We start from the raw sequence: 23,449 nt of genomic DNA on the forward strand, positions 1-23,449 counted from the left end.
AACAAAATACATCGGCAGAGATATACACTGAAGCTTGGGGAATGCCTGGCTTTGCTATTCCATCGATTTCAGTGCTTCATCTTGTGGTATTAAAAGCATTAAATGAAGAAAAGAATGATTAAACTAAAATCAAATGATTCTATATGTTAAAGCCTTCAACATGCAGAAATGAGATAAATGAATACATTGTAGCATTTGTCCATATAACCATAAAGTGAGGAAAAACTTATTACATCTTCTCTTTGTGGCCAATTAAATGAAAATCTATGATGGAGCATTGGGACCTAACCTATAATAGAATCCTGCCACTGACTAAAATTATCAAATTGCTGATTCATTCATCAAGAAGAAGCTGAAAGATGAATTCAAAAGTCAGGTGAAGAGGCAGACAGCAAGAGTTCAGCAATCAACATTTAACAGTGCCTGTATTCTCTAGGCTAAGGGGAGGAAGAGGGCAACCTTCACATGATCTGTACAAGCCAGCAGACCTCGTTTACATAACAACTGGCTCTCACAGGGATCTATCTTGGCACTCTTTAATAATTATATCAATGACATGCCATTGGCCTAGTCATGGAAATTTGGATATGCAGATGATCTTGTGCTCACCATCCAAGCAAACACTTTCATCCAAGTGGAATGCATGCTCACAGATCTGACAAAACTGGAGTACTACTGGTTATGGAAACTGACTAAAACCTCAAAAAATAGTTGTCTTCACATTCCACCTGAGCAACCACCATGCAAAGAAATACCTCAATCTCACTTACTGTGACATCAAACTCAAGCATGAGGATTTCCTGAAAGATTTTTGGGTGGTTCTGGCTCACAGCCTCATATACCACCAATATCTGACAAAGACTGCTGCCAAAATAAAGGCTAGGAAAAAATAATCCACAAACTAGTCAGGATCAGCTGCTCACCCATTGTTGGCAACCACTTCGGCACTCATATTCTCAACAGTTTAATACTGTGTACTGACACGGGTAGGTAGTGTACATATGAAACTTCTTAATATGCAACTGAATGTTGCTATGAGAACTCTCACAGGCAGAACTTTCTCCATCCCCTCCAAAGAGAAGCAGCAATAATACAAGAATACTACCACGCGATAATAAACTCAGACTTGCCCATCTATGACAATCTCCAACCCCCTACTCCCCAAGATGCCACTTTAATTGAGAACTCCTTTTGGTTACTAACCAAAGCTCTCAACACCTTTGGACTATCACTAAAAGACAAGTGGTGGAGGCTGTGGGGAAACAACAGGGTCAAGAATCAAGACCTGATTACGGATCCCACAGACCAACCATCCAGGTTCACCATGCCACTTAAAATCTGGATCACAGTGAATGGCATCAGAACCTAATATGGGTGTTGCCATTACCTATTACACAAGTGGAAAATGAAGAGTAGGCCAATATGTGAATGTGGAGAAGACATCCAAATCACGGAACATCATGTGAACTGCTGGCCCTCTAAGATCCTTCTCTGGAGGGACAGCCTTGATTCATTTCATGTCACCATAAACCATAGCGTGAATTACAAGCTTGGACGTCAACCTTGAATGTTGCTTTTCAAGCTGCTATGTGAACAAAGATGATAACAACTTTCGTCATATCATTCAAAATATTTAGTCTTAATATAAAATAAAATCAGTTTTCAGCAGTGCATGTACAGTCCAGATTATTTCCTCAGTTAAAGTTAGCATTTGTAACTGAAATGTCTCAGATACTTATAACACTACATGAATGTTCACAAAGACAGGTATTTAGCTGCCTGGAACTCAGCTATATGATTATAGTTCTGAAATTCTGATTTACTGACGCTAAAATAGCTTTTTTCCTAAAGTACCATCTCTGAACTGCATCCAAGATTGCCATTTTCTTAACTCTCCAGTCATTTCAGGTCAGTGGAAAAAAAGGACTAATCATGGGTGCAAGTAAGGAGATTAGAAAGTAACAGCTAACAGATATTTTTAGATAGTTCCACTTTAAAATCAGCTTAAACCAATTTGAAAGTAGAAAATATCAGACAACACACAGTCACCATAGAAGGGGAAGGAAGGAAGAAATTTAAACACTGAGAACTTCAATTGCCAGGTAAAAGAAAAATGAAAGTGCGTCATTCCCTTTAGCTGACAAAACAACAGAAGATGACCACATGACTAATACATCCCTCTGAAAGCTGTGATTAGAACCTTACATGGTGACAGCCACAAAGGACAGCTACATCAAGTATCCGTGTCTCTGATCCTGCATTCAGATCCACACAGGTCTCTGCTTGTGTCTGTATGAAGCCCCCCTGATATCAATAGGATTGCACAGGCTTAAGGATTCATCCACACGAATCCAAATGCAGGCTGGAGGTCCAAAAGTGCGGTCACAGTTGGAATGATCCTGTCCGGTGCTGAGTGCCCTTAGTTTCCATAGTGGTCAATACTAGATGAGGGCAGTCAGCATCTCAGGAAGTATGCAGAATCTTGCAGGACTGGACCCACTCTAGAAGTCCTAAGAAGTGGTGCCCTATAAAATAGTACCGGCAAAAGAGAAAAGAAAGAGTTGACAACAACGCTGGTCTGGATATGATGGAATAAATCAAGGAAACCATCTAAAATAGCTAGAGAAAAAATAAATAATAAAATCAAATGGTAATAAACAATTGGGGCAAATCCATAGCTGGTGTAAATCAGCATATCTCTAGTGATGTCACTGTGGCTACATTGATTTACCTCAGCTGAGGATCTGGACCTATATGAGTTAGTGCGGTTTATGTTTAGAAAAGATATCTAAACATCTTTCCTAAATTATTAATACAGAAAACATGCCTTTCTCTATTTCTTCACATTCTCTTTTCATTTGCCATCTCAATGAAAGGCAAAAGTTTGTTAAAAAATGGAACTGTTGTATAAATTTAAAAAAATGGACAAAGCCATTTATGTTGATTAACTGATTATTTCCCTTGGCCATCTCCAACTCCATTCTCCCTTGCCAGCCTGCAGGTGCTCTACTCTGACCTCTGCAAAGAGGTAAGCGATGGTACAGATTTTTGTAAATAAATGAAGACAATCTGGGATTGATTCTCCTTTGCCCTGGTTTGATGCCAGTTTAATTCTTTTAACTTCAATAACCATCTTTTTACAGCATCTAGCACAATAAAGTCCTGGTCCATGACTGGGACTCCTAGGTGATACAATAATATAACCAATAATTAATAATCGTAATCATAATCTGCAATGTAAAACTAGTGGAGTGGAGAATCACGTTTTACATGGTTACTTTTTCTTCCAACTGTGAACGTTTTTATGACAGAGAGAGTTCACTAAAAGTTGTGTAAGAACTTATGGCCTGTTAAAGACAAGTCTCTGTACAAGGAGGAGGGGGCTGCAAAGAGAAATTAAAATCTGACAGTGAAGAAGCAGTAATCTACATTTATCAAGAATAAATGTTTCCTTTTAACTCATACATTCAATTATCTTTATTGTCATCCATAAAAAAAATCAAAACCATAAAAGATACTTTAAGAGATTTAAAGGTGCTAGCCTTAATCTCAATCTCATCAACACTAAATAAGTCATTCTTCACTTCAGCATAATTAAACATGGCAAATATCATTAAGATGCATTGACAATATTTTTACTTCCTAATATTGTGAACAAGAAAATACATATTATAAGCTTTAGCAAACATCCAATTTTATGTTCACAAATCCTACTTGTTTATATTTTTGCTGAGCCCAATCCTATGCTCATTGCAGTCAAAGGAAAGACTCTCATTGACTTTAGTGGCCATTGAATTAGGTCCTATCATTTAAGAATACATCGTTATAGCTTCCCAACAGCAAGATCTATTAGGCTGTAGAATATTCTCCCAAGGGAAGTGGTGAAATATTTAAAACTAGACTGGACAAAGCAAATGAAGATATAATGTATGGAACAATCGTAGAATCATGGGACTGGAAGGGACCTCGAGAGGTCATCTAGTCCAGTCCCCTGCACTCCTGGCAGGACTAAGTATTATCTAGACTATCCTTGACTGGTGTTTGTCTAACCAGCTCTTAAAAATATCCAATGTCGGAAATTTCACAACCTCCTTAGGCAATTTATTCCAGTGCTTAATCACCCTGACAGTTAGAAGTTTTTTCTAAAGTCCAACTTTTGCAAATGTTACACTGTTGACTCATATTTAGCTTGTGATCCACTATGACCCCCAGATCCCTTTCTGCAGTATTCCTTCCTGGGGAGTCATTTCCCATTTTGTATGTGTGCAACTGACTGTTCCTCCTAAGTGGTGTAATATGCATTTATCCTTATTGAATTTCATACTACTTATTTACGACCATTTCTCCAGTTTGTCCAGCTCATTCTGAATTTTAATCCTATCCTCCAAAGCACTTGCAGCCTCTCCCAGCTTGGTATCATCCACAAACTTTGTACGTCTACTCTCTATGCCATTATCTAAATCACTGATGAAGATATTGAACAGAACTGGACAAGAATTGATCCCTTTGGGTTTCCACTTGATATGCCCTTCCAGCTTGACTGTGAACCACTGATAATTACTCTCTGGGAACCATTTTCCAACCAGTTATGCACCCACCTTATAGTAGCTCCATTTAGGTTGTATTTCCCTAGTTTGTTTATAAGAAGGTCAAGTGAGACAGTATCAAAAGCCTTACTAAAATCAAGATATACCACTTCTACCACTTCCCCCTATCCACAAGGCTTGTGATCCTGTCAAAGAAAGCTTTCTGGTTTGTTTGACACAATCTATTCTTGACAAATCCATGCTGACTGTTATTTATAATGTTATTATCCTTCATTGGCCTAGATGAATTAACACATCCTTTTCATTATAGTTATTATTTAATTATCCAGATGTGTGCTAGGTACCTCCTGAAACAAACATAAGACATGATTGCTATCCAGAGAAATTTTGCAAACGAATGATCGACATGATATACGAGGAGGTAATAAAATTGAAGAGTTGGGAGAAAGAACAGGAGGCATATTATTGAAGCAAAAGAGCCTAGCATACAGTCCTTCGGTTACCTGAGAGGGAAAATTAAGACAAGGCACCACAGAGCCACCCCAGACCATGAGGAAGCACTCAGGAGACAGCTGGTCCTGCTACAATGGGGGAGATGGGTAGTTAATAAAAAAAATGTAAACCTCAAATTAGTTCCAAATTTTGGGACTGTTTGAAAAGAAGGGGAAGGAGAATTGCCCTGATGATACTGAAATCTGATCCCTTGTATTTAGTAACATACCAGTTTTCCAGTAATAGTAATCCTATTATGAAAGTTTCCTTTATAATCAGCCTCTTTACAACCATATATATACACAACTGTTTCATTTAATAGCACAACTATCAAGTAGAGAAGTATTACAGTAATATATCAGAAAAAAAGTAATGGTCTACACACTGGAGGGAGAGAAGATCTGTTGCCAGGGTGATGCCTAATTTATTCAGGAAAAAATTGCAGGTTTTTAAAATTCCTTCTTACCCGTTCGTAGAACCAGAGGTTGGCTAGCTTCAGTAGCTACAGCTGCTACAGAAAATATAGAAAATATCCCTTCTATATCTCAAACAGTGATTATACTATTAGAAAGAATTAAACCTCAAATGCTTCATGTCTTTCAAACCTAAAAGGTGTTCTTTACAAAGTACTGTGCAAGTTTTTATAGGGTATGTCCATAACCGAGAGGAAATCTTTACTATCTTTAGAAACTTATGAGCCAGCTAGTTAAATGTTACAGTTATAGGGCCAGATCCAGAGCTGGTATAAATTGGTATAGCTCTACTGACTACAATGGAGCAATGCTTATTTACACCTTCTGGGTATCTGGCACATAATGTTATGACCAACAACAGTGAAATGGCTTTTTATGCCCTTAGCAGCAGGAGACATTTAAAGAGTGACAGTTGTTCCACATTCTGCTGGCAGATTTAGATTTTTGAATAACTATTAATTTGCATAGTGCATGTTGCCTTACACTATAGCTGCTTGAAAGTGATCTTCTGCACAACAAATCTTACCGTCATTTTCTTGAGCTTATTTTTCTGATTTAATTAAGGCATGTATTTGTATTTAGCAGTATATGAATAATACAGGAAATATAGGTGGCAATACTTACCTATGATCTAAATGATGAATAGAAAGAATAACACCTGAATTTAAATGGGCTTGTTTTAGAGTCACCAAAACTGTGAATTCATATTTATTTCTTAACTTCTGAAAAAAGACTTCAGCTATCTCTGGGGATGCTTTTACATTTCTTGAAGTATCTAAAAAAGAAACAGAAAATCATTGAGAATAGACTCTGGTTTTAAATAGCACTCTAAATCCACAGAGCTTACAAGATAATGAGTTACATATTAGTAGTACAGTGACAAATAGGCAAGAACAGCCATCACATTATGGTCAATAATAGCTTACACACAGCTCTGGACAGCAGAGCTTGTTTTAATGAAAGAGGATATATTTTCTAGGACACAAGGGCTATCCTCTGTTCTTTTTAAGAAAGTGCCTTAGGCTCTTTTACTTCTCCATAGATGGACAGATGGTTCCTTTAATATCTCATCCAAGTACGGCAACCTCTAACAATGCAGCTCTCCTACACTTTACCACAAAAAGTGTCAACACTTGATATGAGCCTAAGCTGTCTTGTGAGACCTGAACCCTGATCTTATGGCTTCTACAAAAATGAGCTTGCATGGTATCAAAGGACAATTAATTTTGTTTTAAAAAAGCAGCTCTTTACAGAAGGTTTACTCAGTTCAAAAGGTTTACTATCAATGGATTAAAACACAACTTTCGAAACCTTTCAATATAAAATTTGTAAAGATCACCAAAATTAGTGTTGGGCATTTTGCTGATGTACACACACGAGTGTATGCTTGCTAGAGACTAACTGTAAAAATGAAATTGTTAAGAATCCAAACGCAAACAACAACAATACAGTGTGGAGTAGATCTTCATTCTAATTTGCACATAACATTAGCAGAGTACAAAAAGCCCACCTTTGAGTCCCACAGAGCCAAATTTACAGAACAAGATGTCACACGATCAAAATGAGGAAACAATTCCCAGGTTTTTCATAATGCATTATACTATGAAAATATTTAAGATATGTATTTTATATAAAGAATGAATTCATCAGAGTGTGCAATCAACCATGTCAAATCTAAATCAGTTCATAAGTTTTCTGTCTTTGCATTTTGACCAACCAGCACTAATGCAATGACATCAGTAGTAGACAACCAACTGGAATGTAAATGCTGACTTCTCAGTTGGCAATACTGGAAGCTTATAACAAGCTTACTTCATTATTCTGGAAACACGTTTTTAAGGTTTAAGAGGTACCTATAAAAGTTGTACTCTGCATCCCTAAGCAAACATGTTTATTATTTTGGAAATAAATATTTTGTAAATGTGGATAGAGGAGATGCAAAAATTTATAACCCACAGAAATCTGAGGCAAACTTATCCAGGTTTTTACACCAGGGCTAAAATTTGGTCCATTTTTCTTTAACATGGTGGATCCAAGAGACACAAACTTTCCTTTAAAATGCCTTTTTTATGATTTCTTGTCTTTTCTATTGTGACTTACATAACACCCTGTATGTAGCAAACTTCCATGGTATTTTAATGAAACTATCAATAAATTATGAAGCAACTCAAATGAAATTACATCAAAATGTTCATTTTTAGCCATGGGACGCTAGCAGAATGGAGTGACACAGGTTTGCATGCTACAAGATGGTTTAACTGCATTAACAGTTTCTAGCAATATAAACAATTTATTTCCAACAGCTAGAGAGGGGAAAAGGAAAGACACACATGGGAAATTTTCTCCATCCACTATCACAAATTCTTAATGCACACAAAATTCCTACTGAATGCACTGGGAGTGGAGGGTACACACGAAATGCAGGATAAGACTGAAGAACTAAAAACAAAATCCCAGCCTAAGGTTAAATCAACAGAATCATCTATGAAGATGCAGAAAAACACAAGCAGTGAGAGTTTTCAGAAGGGGAAAGCATCCACCACCTTATCTGCAGTTAATGGCAGTTGTGATTCTCAGAAGCTCTGACAGTCAGGCCAGTGTTTTTTACGCTTAGGGGTCCATTATTTTAGCATTAACATTGCAAATATATTCCAATCAGGACCAGGGCCTATTTAGTGCCACACACCATACAGACACATTTTGTTTTGAGTTTCTAATGCCGAGCACAATGGGATCCTGGTCCACAACTGGAGTTCCTAGGCAATACAAATAATAAACAAGAATCTCTGACCCGAAAAGCTTACAAAAAGTCTCAAAGTAGTGGAGTAACCTGCAACTCAGTGTGAGTGGCAGAAGCAAGCAAGACCTGAGTGAGTTCAGACCAGAGAATAATTGTTCTATTAACCTGGAGTGGATGGAAATTTTCTTTGGTATCTGAATTTAATTTATTAAACTAACTGTAGTAATGTTGCTCGTCTCTTGCCTCTAGCACTTCTATAGACTTCCTGCAAGGTTTATGGGCCTGGTTTTGCTTACTGGAAATTTTGCTATTGACTTCAATGGAAGTATGATCAGTCATTCTAAATCTGAATTGATATTTTTGTATATAATAATAAGGTATAGAACAACATGCAAATCTTAGTATGATGCCTGTGAAGTCCAATATTAACTGTGGTTGACTGACAATGTTCCAGGCCTTCCCGTATTTTTCTGTTTTAGACAGGGGTTGCACTGGGGTTTATTGTTGCATTGCAATGTTTGAATGCACAATAACTAGTAAAATCTATTAGTGTAAATTGGCATTATACACATAAATACTTCATGCAGGGAGGGAAGAATAGTCTATACAGTGGACATTTCAAAAAAACAAAACTTGTATTAAAAGAAAGAAAAATATTGGTGGTTCTCAGGGTCTCTAAGGATCAGGCCCATGAGATGTGGAGATGCTATTTTCTGTTCTATAACTGAAGTATTGAAGTCCAGCTGACCAACTCTCAGTAATGCCAACAAACTGCATACAAAATATTTAAGGACTAATAACCTTCTGCAGATGCTTCCTTGGCTAAAATAAAAATAGATAATTATTAAAAAAAAATAGGTAGCTGCACCTAACAGATGGTATGTCTTCAATTGTTTGGGGGGGGGTTCCTATTTGGAGCTAAACTTACATTATGCACCTCACTGCTGAAATAGAATTCTTGCAAAAAAGTCCTTTAAGGAACACTTGCTAATGAATCAAGCTCTGTGTTTTCAGTGTAATGTGTATACAATCAGCTTTTAATAGCGATAAATCAATTCTGCACCTAAGTGAAAATTTGCTGAACTATCTGAATTAAACTCTAGTGGCTTGTAAGAGAAGGAGGAGGGCTGCAAAGTATAACAGTACGGAGAATGTAATAACGCTAGTTTGATTTTATACCATTTTCCAGTGCTTGGTAGAATCAGTAACATAAGCATATATTCACATTGTGTCATTTCCTCTTCTCATTGCAGTCTTTGACTAAGAACACTTTGACCGAGGATTTTTAATCCTTCTATCTGCAAAGGACACAGGTATCCAGCACTACATTTACTTTCCACAGTTCTTTAACCTAACTAGCTGATTTGCAGGGTCAGGTTCTTTTGGTAAATGAGGTAGAATGGCAAGCCAATCAACATGCAGAATCTTTACAAGGTTGAAATAACAGCACACACTCTCAAGTGTAACACTGTACATTCAAATTCATGAATCTCACTCCTGTATCAATGATTGTAATGAAACCTGAAAATGGAATAAAATGAACCAACTTGTATTACAATAAAAGACTGCAATATTATGAGGCTCATTCGATTCTGCAGTGGGAATGCTTTATTTTTTAAAAACTTGAATTTTTATTTGAATTGATGCACAAGATTCTAATTTGTAATACAGCATGAGCTACCAGGCTTTTACAATTTTTCCTTCCCCCGCCATCCTGTCCCATCCTCCACTAATACATTCCCAAATGTCTGGCATGTAACAATGTGTCGTATAGAAAAGCAAAAACTAGGGAGGGAGTAATTTTTTCAAAAACACTTGAGCTTAATTTAGTTCTTCAAAACCAAAGCCAGGGGAATTTCAGCTCAAAAACCTATTTCATCTACAAGTAAGGGATTTGGAGAACTGGTTCCAGTTTTATCCCATCTGTAATATATTAATGTACTAATATACATTATAGTATACTAATATACTGATCCTGGAACAATTTTTGAAAGAGGAAGTAGTTAAGGATATAGAGGTGAATGGTAATTGGGTTAAAATACAACATAGTTTTACAAAAGGTAGATCATGTCAGACCAACCTGATCTTCTTTGAGAAGAAAACTGATTTTTTTAGACAAAGAAAATGCACTAGATCTATTCTACCTAGATTTCAGTAAGGTATTCAATATGGTTCCACACAGGAAATTATTAGTTAAATTGGCGAGGATAGGGATTAATGAGAATTGAAAGGTGAATATGGAACTGGTTAAGGGGAGACTACAATGGTTCATACTGAAAGGTGACTTGTTCAGCTAGAGGGAGGCTACTAGTGGGGTTCCTCAGGGATCAATCTTGGGACCAATCTTATTTCACATTTTTATTACTGACCTTGGCACAAAAAGTGGGAGTGTGATAAAATTTGCGGATCACATAAAGTTGGGAGATATTGCCAATATGGAGGAGGACAAGAATATCATACAAGAAGATCTGGAGGACCTTGAAAACTGGAGTAATAGAAATGGGATGAGATTTAATAGTGCAAAGTTCAAGGTCATGCACTTAGGGATTAACAATAAGAATTTTTGCTATAAACTGGTTACGTATCAGTTGGAAGTGACAGAGGAAGAGAAAGACCTGGTTGTATTGGTTGATCACAGGATCACTATGAACTACAAATGTGATGCAACTGTGAAGAAAGGCTAATGCAGTCCCATCAGGCGAGGTATTTCCAGTAGAGACAGGGAAGTGTTAGTACCATCATACAAGGCTCTGGTGAGACCTTACCTGGAATACTGTGTGCAATGCTAGTCTCCCATGTTTAAGAAAGATTATTCAAACTGGAACAGGTGCCAGGAAGGGTTATTAGGATGACCTGGGGAATGGAAAACCTACCTTATGAGAGGAGACTCAAATAGCTTAGCTTGTTAAATCTAACCAAATGAAGGCTGAGGGGAGATAGGTTTGCTTTCTAGAAATACATCAGAGGGATAAATACCAGGGAGGGAGAGGAGTTATTTAAGTTAAGCACCCATGTGGACACAAGAAGAAATGGATATAAACTGGCCACCAACAAGTTTAGCCTTGAAATTACGTTAATGTTTCTAACCATCAGAGGAATGAAGTTCTGGAAGGGAAATAGTGGGGGCAAAAAATCTAACTGGCTTCAAGACTGATCTGGATAAGTTTATGGAGGGGATGGTGTGATGAGACTGCCTACAACGGCATGTAGCTGATCTGCAACTGCTAGCAGCAAATATCTCTGGTGGCTGCTGATGGGACACTAAGTGGGCAGGGCTCTGAATTACTACAGAGAATTCTTTCCCAAATATCTGGCTGGTGGGTCTTGCTGACATGCTCAGGGTCTAACTGATCGCCATATTTGAGGTGGGGAAGGAATTTTCCCCTAGCTCAGACTGGCAGAGAACCTGAGGGGTTTTCACCTTCCTCTGCATATTGGGGCATGGGTCACTTGCAGGTTTTAACTAGTCTAAATGGTGGATTCTCTGTAACTTGAAGTCTTTAAATCATAATTTCAGGATGTCAGTAACTCAGCCAGAGGTTAGGGGTCTATATCAGGACTGAATGAGTGAGGTTCTGTAGTCTGCAATGTGCAGGAGGTCAGACTACATGATCATGATGGTCCCATCTGACCTTAAAGTCTATGAGCCTAATACATATAGTATGACTTTTTGACGCTGTCATAGGTCTCACCCCCACTCTGAACTTTAGGGTACAGATGTGGGGACCTGCATGAACACCTCTAAGCTTAATTACCAGTTTAGATCTGGTCTCGCTGCCACCATCCAGACTTCTGAGTTATTTGGGAAACTCTGTCTTCCTCCCCAAACACCTTCCCCTCCCTGGGTAGCCTTGAGAGACTCCTCCACCAAGTCCCCGGTGAACACTGATCCAAATCCCTTGGATCTTAAAACAAGGAAGAATTACTCCTTCCTCCTCCCTTCTCCCTCCCCTCCTCCAATCCCTGGTGAGTCCAGATCCAATTCCCTTGGATCTAAAAAACAGGGAAAAAATTAATCAGGTTTTTAAAAAGAAGGCTTTTAATTAAAGAAAAGAAAGATAAAAGAAAAAAAACCTCTGGGAGACAGCATACAAGCTGATCTCACAGACAACAGATTTAAAACACAGGATGTTTCCCTGGGCAGAAACCTTAGTACACACAAGAAGACCCAAATTTGATTACTCCCCTAATTGCACAAAGACAAGTTACAAAAGAAAATACACATAAGCCTATTTATTCCTTTCCAAAACTTACTACTCTGATAAGAGGCTGGTTCCTTGATCTTTCTCACTCTGGCTGAAACTGAAACTGACTCTAAACAAAGGAAACTTCCCTCCTTCCTTTTGAAACATCTTCTTCCCCCATTGGTTCCTCTGGTCAGCTGTCAGCTAGGCTAGGTGAACTTCTTAACCCTTTGCAGGTAAAAGAGGCATTAACCCTTAACTATCTGTTTATGACAGATGCCATTAAAGTCAATGGCAAAACTCCCATTGACTTCAATGAGACTAGGATTTCATTCTGTTTCAAAAGCGTCCACTGATTTTGATTGCCTCCATTTTTAACCAGAGACACAAAAGTGAAAATTTAGGCATCAATAACAGAAAAAAATTAAAAAGAAAGCAAAACTAAATGAACAAAATGAATTGAAACCAAATCATTATATCCGATAAAAGCAAGGAGGAAATTTCAGTTTGTTATGCAGCAATTGGTGAAGTTCCAATCATCCTTGCTTTGCAGCTTTCTCTAGTCTGAATGTCAATCAAGTTCTTGATGTGTAGGCCAGAAAGGGATATCTTCTCATTTAAAATAACTTCACTTTACTCTGATACTTGTAGGTAAAACTTGATGGTCTACATCTGGAAAAAATATCCACTTATGCTGCATATGTAAAACCTGACAACTGCACACCTAAATTGGGTCACATTGTATACAGTAACCTTTTCTACAATTGGCACTGCTCAACAGAAGCTACTGTGTGCATAAAACCAATCTGGGCACATTGAGACAAGGGACATCGCTTTAGGGCTGCAGTGTAGGTCTGTGAATTGAAAAAAAACCCAGCATTAAGCACCTAACTTGCATGCCTAACCTGAGTAATTTGTATTTGCATAAGTATTCATGATTTCTTTCAAAGCTCTCTGTATGTAATGCTTTCTTTTCTGTTGCCTGGGGACTGACAATTTTAGCTTGATTTATTAGTTTTCCTGTCTATTAATTTTATATATAGTTTAAGAGACAAATTGTCAACTGTGACACAACAAAAGAATAAAAAACACTAGACAATATAATACAATATGATAGCTGACTGAGAACAACCACCCAGCCTTGAGACAACAAGCAGTTACAGTTCCTCAGGACAGGGTTTGCAAACCTGAGACTGTCCTGGGCAAATTAGAGCTGTTGGTACATTAGGCATTCAATGTTAATCAATAATAGTGTTTCATATCTATGCTGGAGCACGCTGTAAAACAGGTGATGAAATACAAGGGTCAGAATGACTGTGCAGTGTTCAGTCTCTGAATATGCCCACTGTAAACTAGATTCTTCCAGAAGCCTGATGAAAGTCATGCTAAGCTGAGGGTTTGTGTGGCGCCTTTTATCAAACCCAATTCCTTAAAATGACCATCCTTAGCATTTTTTGTGAGCCTGCAAAACGATTTTTCAGCTCCTACACCTTGAAATGTACTGAGTCCTCTCAACCATGATCGTGCTTCAGGACTAGCCTTACGATTTTGGATGGGGTCACTTAAATGACTCTTTGGAGCATATCTGTATTAAACTAATTCTTTTTTATACATGTTGGAAGGTGCATCTGTTTCTCTACCCCTAGTCACCTGCTTCAGAAGTGAAGGCCAACTGATTTTGAGCAGTTGCCAGCATTTAAACAGCCATTGCCAGGGATAATTCCCCAAGTAAATTCCAGGTCGGGGAATGCTGTGTGCCTTCTAGTGAACTTTAGTATATACACTGCACTGCCTCTGTCTGGTCACTACATATTATTATCATCCCCATTTTAGAGATGGGGAAATACAGGCTGAAAGGTTAATTGTCTTGGCTCAGGCCACAAAAAGAGTACATTTAAGTGTCAGGATTAGTATTAAAGAGTCATCTGTTCCACCATTTCAGGTGTAATACAGTACCAGACCACAGACCACACTGTGATTACTTAGCAGGGGCGGTTCCAGGCCCCAGCACGCCAAGTGCGTGCTTGGGGCGGGAAGCCGCGGAGGGCGCTCTGCTGGCGCTGCAAGGGCGGCAGGCAGACTGCCTTCGGCAGCTTGCCTGCAGAGCGTCCACTGGTCCTGCGGCTTCGGCGGACCTCCCGCAGGCGTGCGTGCGGAGGGTCTGCTGGTCCCGCAGTTTCAGAGGACCTCCCACAGGCACGCCTGCAGGAGGTCGGCCGAAGCCGCAGGACCAGCGGACCCTCCACAGGCAAGCCGCCGAAGGCAACCTGCCTGCCATGCTTGGGGTGGTAAAATGCCTAGAGCTGCCCCTGTTACTTAGATACCCCCATCCTTTGGACAAACATCACTTTGATGTGAGAAGAGTTTACACTGGTGGGGCTACAGCTTAGAGCCACTTGCAGCATGTGAGACAGCCTATCTATCCCACACAACTGCATATTGGCTTTCATTCTCTCAGAAAAACAAAGGATTCATTGTCAAACCCCAATGGTCCCCTCCCTCAAGGAGTCCCCGGGGAAGGCAGATCAGCACTGTATGTGGCTAACGCTGTTGCAAGCATTGCAAAGCACTTTGGAGAGGATCAAAGGTATGTAAAAGGGGAATGGAAGATTCCCTTGCACGAGTACAAGAGGCCAAGGGGGGTGGGAGGAAGAAAGAAAAAAGTAGAAAACGGGTTAACTCAGCACTTTAGCTAGCTCAGTGTGAAGATAAGGTGCTGGCCCCGGCCCAAGGTTACGGCTCGACGAGAAATCTACAGATGAGAAATCTACAGCTGTCCAGTCATGAGAAGAGGAGAACTAAATGGAGCAAAGCCGCAAAGAGAGCAGCAAAAACAGAGCAAATGAGGCGGCGATGGTGAATGCCAACAAAAGGGAAAACAAATTCTCCGGTGTCGGCGTGTTTTGGGCAGCCAAGAAGGCCACAGCAAGCCGATTGGGACTGGTACAAAAGGCACCAGGCACAGAGGGTCCTAGACAATGACACCCTCACAGCAATCCAGGACTTAAAAACCCTCCCAAGAGCTGATGCACTTTGAAGATTACAGCAGATTCTTGGATGACCTGAGCCCAGGGCAAGAACTCCTATCCACCCCTCCCCCTCTTCTTCTTATGTTACACCCAGACCTGGCCAGTTTTGGGAAGTGTTTGTGTGAGTATGAAAGTGGGTTAGGGCTGGGGGCACTAATGCTTTCTTTCTTCCCCTGAGTGACTGGGAGCGTTCCCAGCACTCTCTGCTGTATTTTATTAATAAAGCTTTAAAATTTAGGCACTTGGTATGCCTCATCATCTCCTCCCCATAAAAGATCCTGTGGCCTAGCCTGGTCAACTATGGTCCAGGCAGATTGGTAATGAAAATCTGTCACATCATGATATATGTGTATTAGGGCTGTTAAGTGATTTAAAAAATTAATCACAATTCACTGCACTATTAAATAATAACAGAACAGCTTTTATTTAAATATTTTTGGATGTTTTCTACATTTTCAAATATATTGTTTTCAATTACCACACAGAATACAAAGTGTACAATGCTCACTTTATATTTATTTTTGATTACAAATATTTACACTGTAAAAAACAAAAGATATAGTATTTTCAATTCACCTAAGACAAGTACTGTAGTGCAATCTCTTTATCATGAAAGCTGAACTTACAAATGTAGAATTTTTTGTTACATAACTGCACTCAAAAAAAAGCAATGTAAAACTTTAGAGCCTACAAGTCTACTCAGTCCTACTTCTTGTTCAGCCAATCGCTAAGACTAACAAGTTTGTCTACATTTGCAGGAGATAATGCTGCCCACAATGTCATCTGAAAGTGACAAGTCCTCTGGAATGGTGGCTAAAGCATGAAGGAGCATACGAATGTTTAGCATATCTGGCACGTAAATACCTTGCAATGCTGCCTACAAAAGTGCCATATGAATGGCTGTTCTCATTTTCAGGTGACACTGTAAATGTAAACAAACATTTTCTTAGCAACTGGCTGAACAAGAAGTAGGACTGAATGGACTTGTCGGCTCTAAAGTTTATATTGTTTTGTTTTTGAGTGCAATTATGTAACAAAAAACGTACATTTTTAAGTTTTATATATATATAAAAACAGAATGGAACATCCAACCCTAGTGACTGGTTTACAGCAGGATATTTTCATATATATACTTTCAAGGCTCTTTGCAAGTAAAAGGGTGAGAAACATATTTTTAGAAAAAGGTCAAAACTGTGATTGTCCTTTATATTTCTAAGTTTCCAAAATAGAAGTAGGTGGCCTTGGCTTCCAGGGCTCGAAAGACTGACTATTCTTAATGGACATTACAGACTTTAACCCTCCACACTTTTATTGCAACTGCTAAACCCTACCTAAGAGTCAAAGGAAATAAAGACTCAGTCAACATACACTGGCACCTAGTGCCCAAATTGTATGGACTCCTGTATGCTGTGATTCTTAATGAACACAACAAACAACTAGTATGCGAGTGCAGGGATTACAATCTTACTGAAGTACAATTGGGGCAAAATAGTATATTTAAGTTTGTACAGTGATACAATCTTTCACTGTAGCTATGCCATAGATAGCTCAATATTTTGCTGCTGCAAATACGTGTTCAATCTATATGCTAAAACCCTCATGAACATTGTTTTCAGAGTTCTGTTCTATTCTATTCATGTTTTATGCTATGCCATCTCTAGCCTTCCATTAAGTCTAGCATTTGTCAAGAGTTGCTGGTTGGGTACAAAATCCACTTTTCTAAAGTCATGTTACACAGCTGCCTCCCAGCTCCTCAGGTTCACCAAACAGACTAAAGAGGTGCAGTGCTAAACCAAAAACGACATTTTTGAATTACAGGAGTACAAAACAACATTTGAAACCACTTCCTATTTTTTATCTGCAAGTCTATACACTAAAAATGGCTACAATGATTTTTTTTCAAGTTTAATAAAAATAAATATATTCCCAGGCTGATAATAATCATGTTATGTTAGCAACAAATTTGTTCGTTATTTTCAGGACTATTATAATCACCTGAAGTATCCAGATAAGCGTTTATAATGGAAAAGCAATGTAACTAGTACTACCTCTAACCGAAGACTGCCGCTATAATACTGGAGCCCCCCTCACATCATATTAAGTCTATTTTTTCTAGGACAAAACCATTACATACAATAGTGATGGGCATATTAGCGTATCAAAGAGCTTGAGATAAAGCTAAAAAGGGATTTAGATAAAACAGATGGACCCTGGAGAAGTGACAAGGACTCACTTTCAGATCAGGGCACTGAAATATTTTCTAGTGCTTCATCACATACAGAACTCTCCATTGAGTTTTTAACATGACAGGATTGGCTGCTGTGCTGAATTTGAAACCTGAGAGATATTGAAACATGACAAACCATAGGGATCTGAAGAGTAATCACATGAAAGGGGAGTTTCCCATGACAACCAAATATAATCTCAAACTCTTATATACTGGCTTTAAATACATTATGAGCTCAACTCTTTACCTGCTTGAGACACACAGGAGGCAGCCAAATTCTGAAGGACCACCACTGTGTAACACTTCCACATGGAAAATATCTGGCCTGTGTGAAGTAAAAAACTCCGTGACAGATATTGCAACCACATGAAGTATCTTTGGGGACCACTGTATTAAGTTTATGAATGGATTATGTACAACTGTGTTCTACTCCACAGGGGAGGTTTACCACAAATCCTCCAGGAACTAAAAACAGTATGTTATTAAGGCGAGTTATTGAGACCAAACAACTCCAGAAAGGTACCACCCCCGGCATGTATCATGATCAATGGAACTGGAGTTAGAGAATCCAGGTTTCCTGGAGGGACTGTTATTGAATGGACACCAGTGGAACAAGGAATGCTGGGAGCTAGGCCACACAGAGAAAGCAATGCACAGGGTTAATAAATGCTATGCACCTGTCTCAACAGGTGGGGGAACTTGATGGGGCTGGTGGTGAAAGGGGCATAGTAACAGCAGCAAGGGAGGGAGACACTCGCTAAGGGACAGTAGGCAGATCCTCCCCCCAGGAGTCTCTGGCACCTATTGGCTGTGGGGGAGTGAGGTGCTGATTGGCCAGCATTCCCCAGCTCTCAGGATCTAACGAACCATGCGGGGCTGGGTTAAGAGGAGTAAATGACCTGGAATTTTCGTGCTGAATCTCGGGCTTATGGGATAGGGTCAGACCTTGTGGCCCTTGCAGGACAAGGTGAGTCCTTGTGGCCCTTGTAGGCCATGGTCCCCACCCCCATCCCCTCGTGGGACGGAGGGTGCTGGGACCCAGAGAGAGCTGAGTCCTAGATGGAATGGGCTGGGGAAAGCCTACCCTGAGTTATAGGTTATACAGTAAGGAGCCCTGTAACCCTCACACTGGAGCCAATGAAGTACCTGGTATAGGATAGTATGGGTGATGGGTGAATAGCACCCCTTCTCTGTGTTCAAATTTACCAAAAGTTGCGGCCTGATGCTTAATGTGTGTATCTGTCCTCATTTTGCCACTGTGTCCACATCAGTGTTCCATTGTTCTACGTAACCTGCATTCAGCTTCACTCTTTGCTAATGAAACACTGAAGAGGTTTGCATATACTGTTTCAAACTGGGTATTCCATAGACTCACACAAAGAAAGGGATTTTGGTATAAAAAGCTGTGCGTGAACTGTCACAGGGCTTTCTTTCTCAGCCAGCAAATCGACATGAACTTTTGTCCAAAGGGGCCCCAATCCTGCTGAAGGACTTTGGGCTACCAGGGCCCCATAAGGCTGATGGGTGACTCCTGGTATGTTTAGTGTACATTTAAATCTGCTTATTGGTTTTTTTTATATTCTATCTCTGATGCTTTTTCCCTATGAATAAATGTGCTTGCTTAGAAAGAGCTGTTTGGATTACTGGTAAATCACATCTATCATAGCCCTCAGCGAGAAAGCAAAGCCCAGGTGCTGGCCATTAGGCAGACTGGCTTGCTGGAGATAGCACAATGTAAGACAGAGGGCCATGCAACCTTAAAATCCCTGCTCAGAAGGGAGTAGGACATAGGTCCCTGCCCAGATATAGGTGGTGGCTGGAGGTCTGAGACCTGACTGGGCACTCCTGAAGTAGACCATGAAGGAGTAATATAAGAGCAGTCAGCCTAAAACTGTGACAGATTCTGTATTCAACAAGCAATTCTACAGCTACCTGTCCATCCCGTGTCTATCGGCTCTGGACAATATGAGTTAAAAGTGAGTAGGCAGGACTGGACCACAGGAATGTTCAGGCACCCTGATCCTTACATCATACCTGTGCTCTCACACACAGCAGACATTGGAGTTGGGTGTTGGTAAGGGCAAGAAAATACATTCAGGCACTGACCCAGAGCATCAGGTACTGTGCAGGAAATTTCTACGTTCTCCCCTGACCATTTGAACATGATTGCTGTGAAAAACCCACAAAAACCCTTATGTAGCTGGTCATAGCTGTTCTGTGGTGACCACATGTTCAATCAGAGATAGACTACAGAAAAGCAATTAGACACAGAGTGGCAGCACCTCACCCACACACGTTGCCATCTCTTTGCTCTGGGAGTGTTAAGCAGCAATGTGAAGGCAACACATTTGACGGGTACAAGATGCACAGAAGTCCCTATCCCCTGTATCTCATTATACACAGTGGATCAAGATGTCATGCACTATACCGTATGTAAAACAGATGTGGTTTTGCTGTCAACATAAGATATTTTACTTCATCTGAGTCCATTGTGTCCTGCTACACTTTCAACAGAGGTTGTTTGATGACTGTCATCTATGCTCATCTGCTACTGACCAGCTGCCTAGGTGTCCTGTCACATGCAGAGAGATGCCCCTTCCATTTGCTGGCCTTCATTCTTCTGACTGACTCAGCAGCCTCCCTTATCAATTTAAGCAAGAATTTACACTCCCACTCGAATATACAGGTACTGAGGGCATGTATTTTCCTACAGTGCATACTGTGGAGCTATGTGCCATACTCCTCTCTCTCTGGTTTTCATGCAAATATACTGAATTGAGCCCTATGTATTTAGAGATACAATCAACCAAGTTAGGAATTTTCTTCTTGAGATTCTATTAAGTTGGCATGTGGGCCTTCTTCAAGAACAGGGAAATGATGTACAATAGCAATTATGATTATTTTATAGCTGTAAGTGAATAGCTTTAGCCAACAGTTATTCTGTAAATGGTGTGTAATTATTTACATTAAACCAGCTAACAGAATTGCTATGGAAAAAGCAGTTCTTAGACAAAAGAAGGTTTGCCCAGATTGTAATCTGAGTCCCACAGATTTCTGCTCATATTGCTAAAATTAGAAGGGTCCCATTCTCACATTCTTATGTGAACAGTACCTTCTTCCATGAGTAGTCCTATTAAAATCAATAGGGTTACTTGCAGAATTAAATATTACTCATTCTGGCAGAATCAAGCCCCAGCTGATTATTAAGGGAATTGATATGGTACTACAACGCCCTCACTTTTGTACTGTAAGTATTCCTAGAATTCAACAATGCCTGTTACTTATAGATATACAATTAAACAGCACGGGTAGGAGAAGTAACTGAAATTGAATTAATCACCAGATTCTAAGCTATATTGACCTTCCTATCCCCACTCCCTCCACAGACATTGGAAATGAACTCCACTGAATACAGGCAGAGGTACAAAAGAGAGAAGATCCAGTCCTACTGCATCATCTCCTTCTTCCTCAAAGCTGTGGAAACCACAAAGGGTTAGCTACTCTCTTTGACATCATATCTCCTCCACCTGCCCTAATCGCACAGGATTTTGGCAGGTAAACTGTTGTGTCCATGTCAGCACAGACTTATCTGCTTTCTCCCCCTACGCTGCACAAACCCTACCTTTCCTCCCATACACAGTGTCCTTCTGCAGGAACCATACTGTTAAGGAACTGGAAGGGCCCAGGGAGAGCCAGGAGTTAGTACAGAGGCACATAGCCTTCACTCCTACAGCCCTAGCCTCCAGGGAGAGCCAAACCCTGCTACTTCCATAGAGACAAACCATAGTCTCTCCAAAACTAGAAAGGGAATGACACTACAAGTACAACCTTGTGAAGTGCAAAGCCAGAATCAAATCTTCGTGAAACCTATTTCTACATACATGAAAGCTCATTTCATTTTAAAGTTTCTTTCTAACTCATTTATTTGGCACTGAAAAGAGCTATAATTACAGACCAAAACACAAGGCTCCTCCTGACGGGAAACCCAAGGACACATAATAAGTACATACAAACTGCAATAATGTACTGCTAACCTTTATATATACTAAGCTAGCTATCTTTATAGTCATGATGAACCATTGTACAAATTGGCCTATTTTAGTTTTATTTTTTGGCCAATTCAAAAGCCAATAGTACTAAAGTCATTTCATAATTCAGACTGACAGATTAAATCTGCTCTTTTGTGTTCTATACCACGTCATTCTTCATCGGAACCTACCATATACTGCCACTAGGACCATTTTTGCTCATCAGATATATCTGGGCTTTGTCTATAAACACTTAAATGCTAAATATTTCAACCGAAGAAACTAGTCTCTTTTCTGAAGGAACTCCAAAATCCAGCATTCCAATCACAAAATTTTTTAGGGCTTGTCTACACTTACTGGGGGATTAACGCACAGCAATCAATGCATCAGCAGTCGATTTAGTGGGTCTAGTGAAGACCTGCTAAATTTACCTCAGATCGCTGTCCCATCAACTCCTGTACTCCAGATCAAGAAAAGCAGGGGGAGTCGATGGGAGAGCATCTTTTGTCAACATCACATAGTTTGGACCCCGCGCTAAGTAGATCTAAGTTAGGTCGATCTGAGTTATGCTATTCACATAACTCAAATTGCGTAGTTTAGATTGAATTTCCCCTGTAGTGTAGACAAGTCTCTCTACTCTTTCATATTCTTTTTACATTTATCTTACATAAAGTTACTATAGCCAAAAACATTCCAGTACTTATTAATTGTCTGATTGCACTCGTCTGTCAGTCAGTCCTCTTACCTTCTCTTTCCTTTGATGGATATATACTTTCCTTAGACTTCCATCCAATAATAACACAAACATCATGCAGCACCATTCCTTGATTCTCTTTTTATATGCCTATTTTTACATGCTGTAGAGTGATCTGTTCACCCACTCCATGTCTCCTGTAACTTGATGCAAGAGGAGTCCATGTTGGACTGTGTGGTCATTTGTGTTTGTGCAGCACCCAGTGCAAAGGGATTGGGGCTTTTGGACACCAGCTGAGTACAAATGATACAGTATAAATGAGCCTGAACTTCAGAGACAGAATGATACAAAAGTATTGCTCACAGTAGCAGTTTAAAAAAACTAAGTTACACCTACTGTCCTTATTTTGGTGCTAAAATCTGAGAACACAATTTTCTATTAGCAGTGAAAATAATTTACTTCAATGGGATTATGTACGTGTGTAAATATTTTACTGGACTCTGACAAGCTCAGCATCTGGCAGGATCAAACTCATAATGTTCAAACTTTTCATTTGTCTCTAATTCATGCTGTAGTTGTCCATGAAATTCCTAAGATAAAGAAGGGCAGTTCAAAATGCAACAAATACTCTTGCAATCATGAAATTCTGACTATTTGCAGAGAGGAAGGCTGCACCTTCTTTCGCCCTCCTTGATCTATGGAAACTATATCATACTGTGTACTTATAAAGGAAGAAGTATAATTAATAATAATATCTGGCATTTATATAATGCCTGCCTTCTAAGTCAAAGGCCTTTACAATGAACAGTGAAGATAGCACATCCACTAACAGATTGTGCTGTAAAGTTATCTTATTGTTCAATTGCTGTTTTGTTTTGAAAGTATGCTGTTATATCTGATTGTCAAGTGATTCCATAGGAAGTTTTAGGGCAGGCCTACACTTAAAATGCTGCATTGGTGCAGCTGCACCTCTGTAGCGCTTAAGACGCTCCTACGCCCACGGGAGAGCTTTTCCTGTTGGCATAGTTAATCCAC

At 39.6% G+C, this 23,449-nt stretch overlaps 1 protein-coding gene across 1 annotated transcript in view; it reads right to left on the reverse strand.

Annotated features, from left to right (window-relative positions):
• The window catches only part of NELL2 (neural EGFL like 2), a 229,530-nt gene that overhangs the window by 200,734 nt on the left and 5,347 nt on the right, over nucleotides 1-23,449 (reverse strand). The window contains exon 3 of the mRNA XM_032775057.2: nucleotides 6,137-6,287. Coding sequence (XP_032630948.1) covers nucleotides 6,137-6,287 — 151 coding nt within the window. The remainder of the gene's footprint in view (nucleotides 1-6,136; nucleotides 6,288-23,449) is intronic.

The sequence above is a fragment of the Chelonoidis abingdonii genome, chromosome 1 (assembly GCF_003597395.2).
Source record: "Chelonoidis abingdonii isolate Lonesome George chromosome 1, CheloAbing_2.0, whole genome shotgun sequence".
In the NCBI taxonomy this organism is placed as follows: Eukaryota; Metazoa; Chordata; order Testudines; family Testudinidae; genus Chelonoidis; species Chelonoidis abingdonii.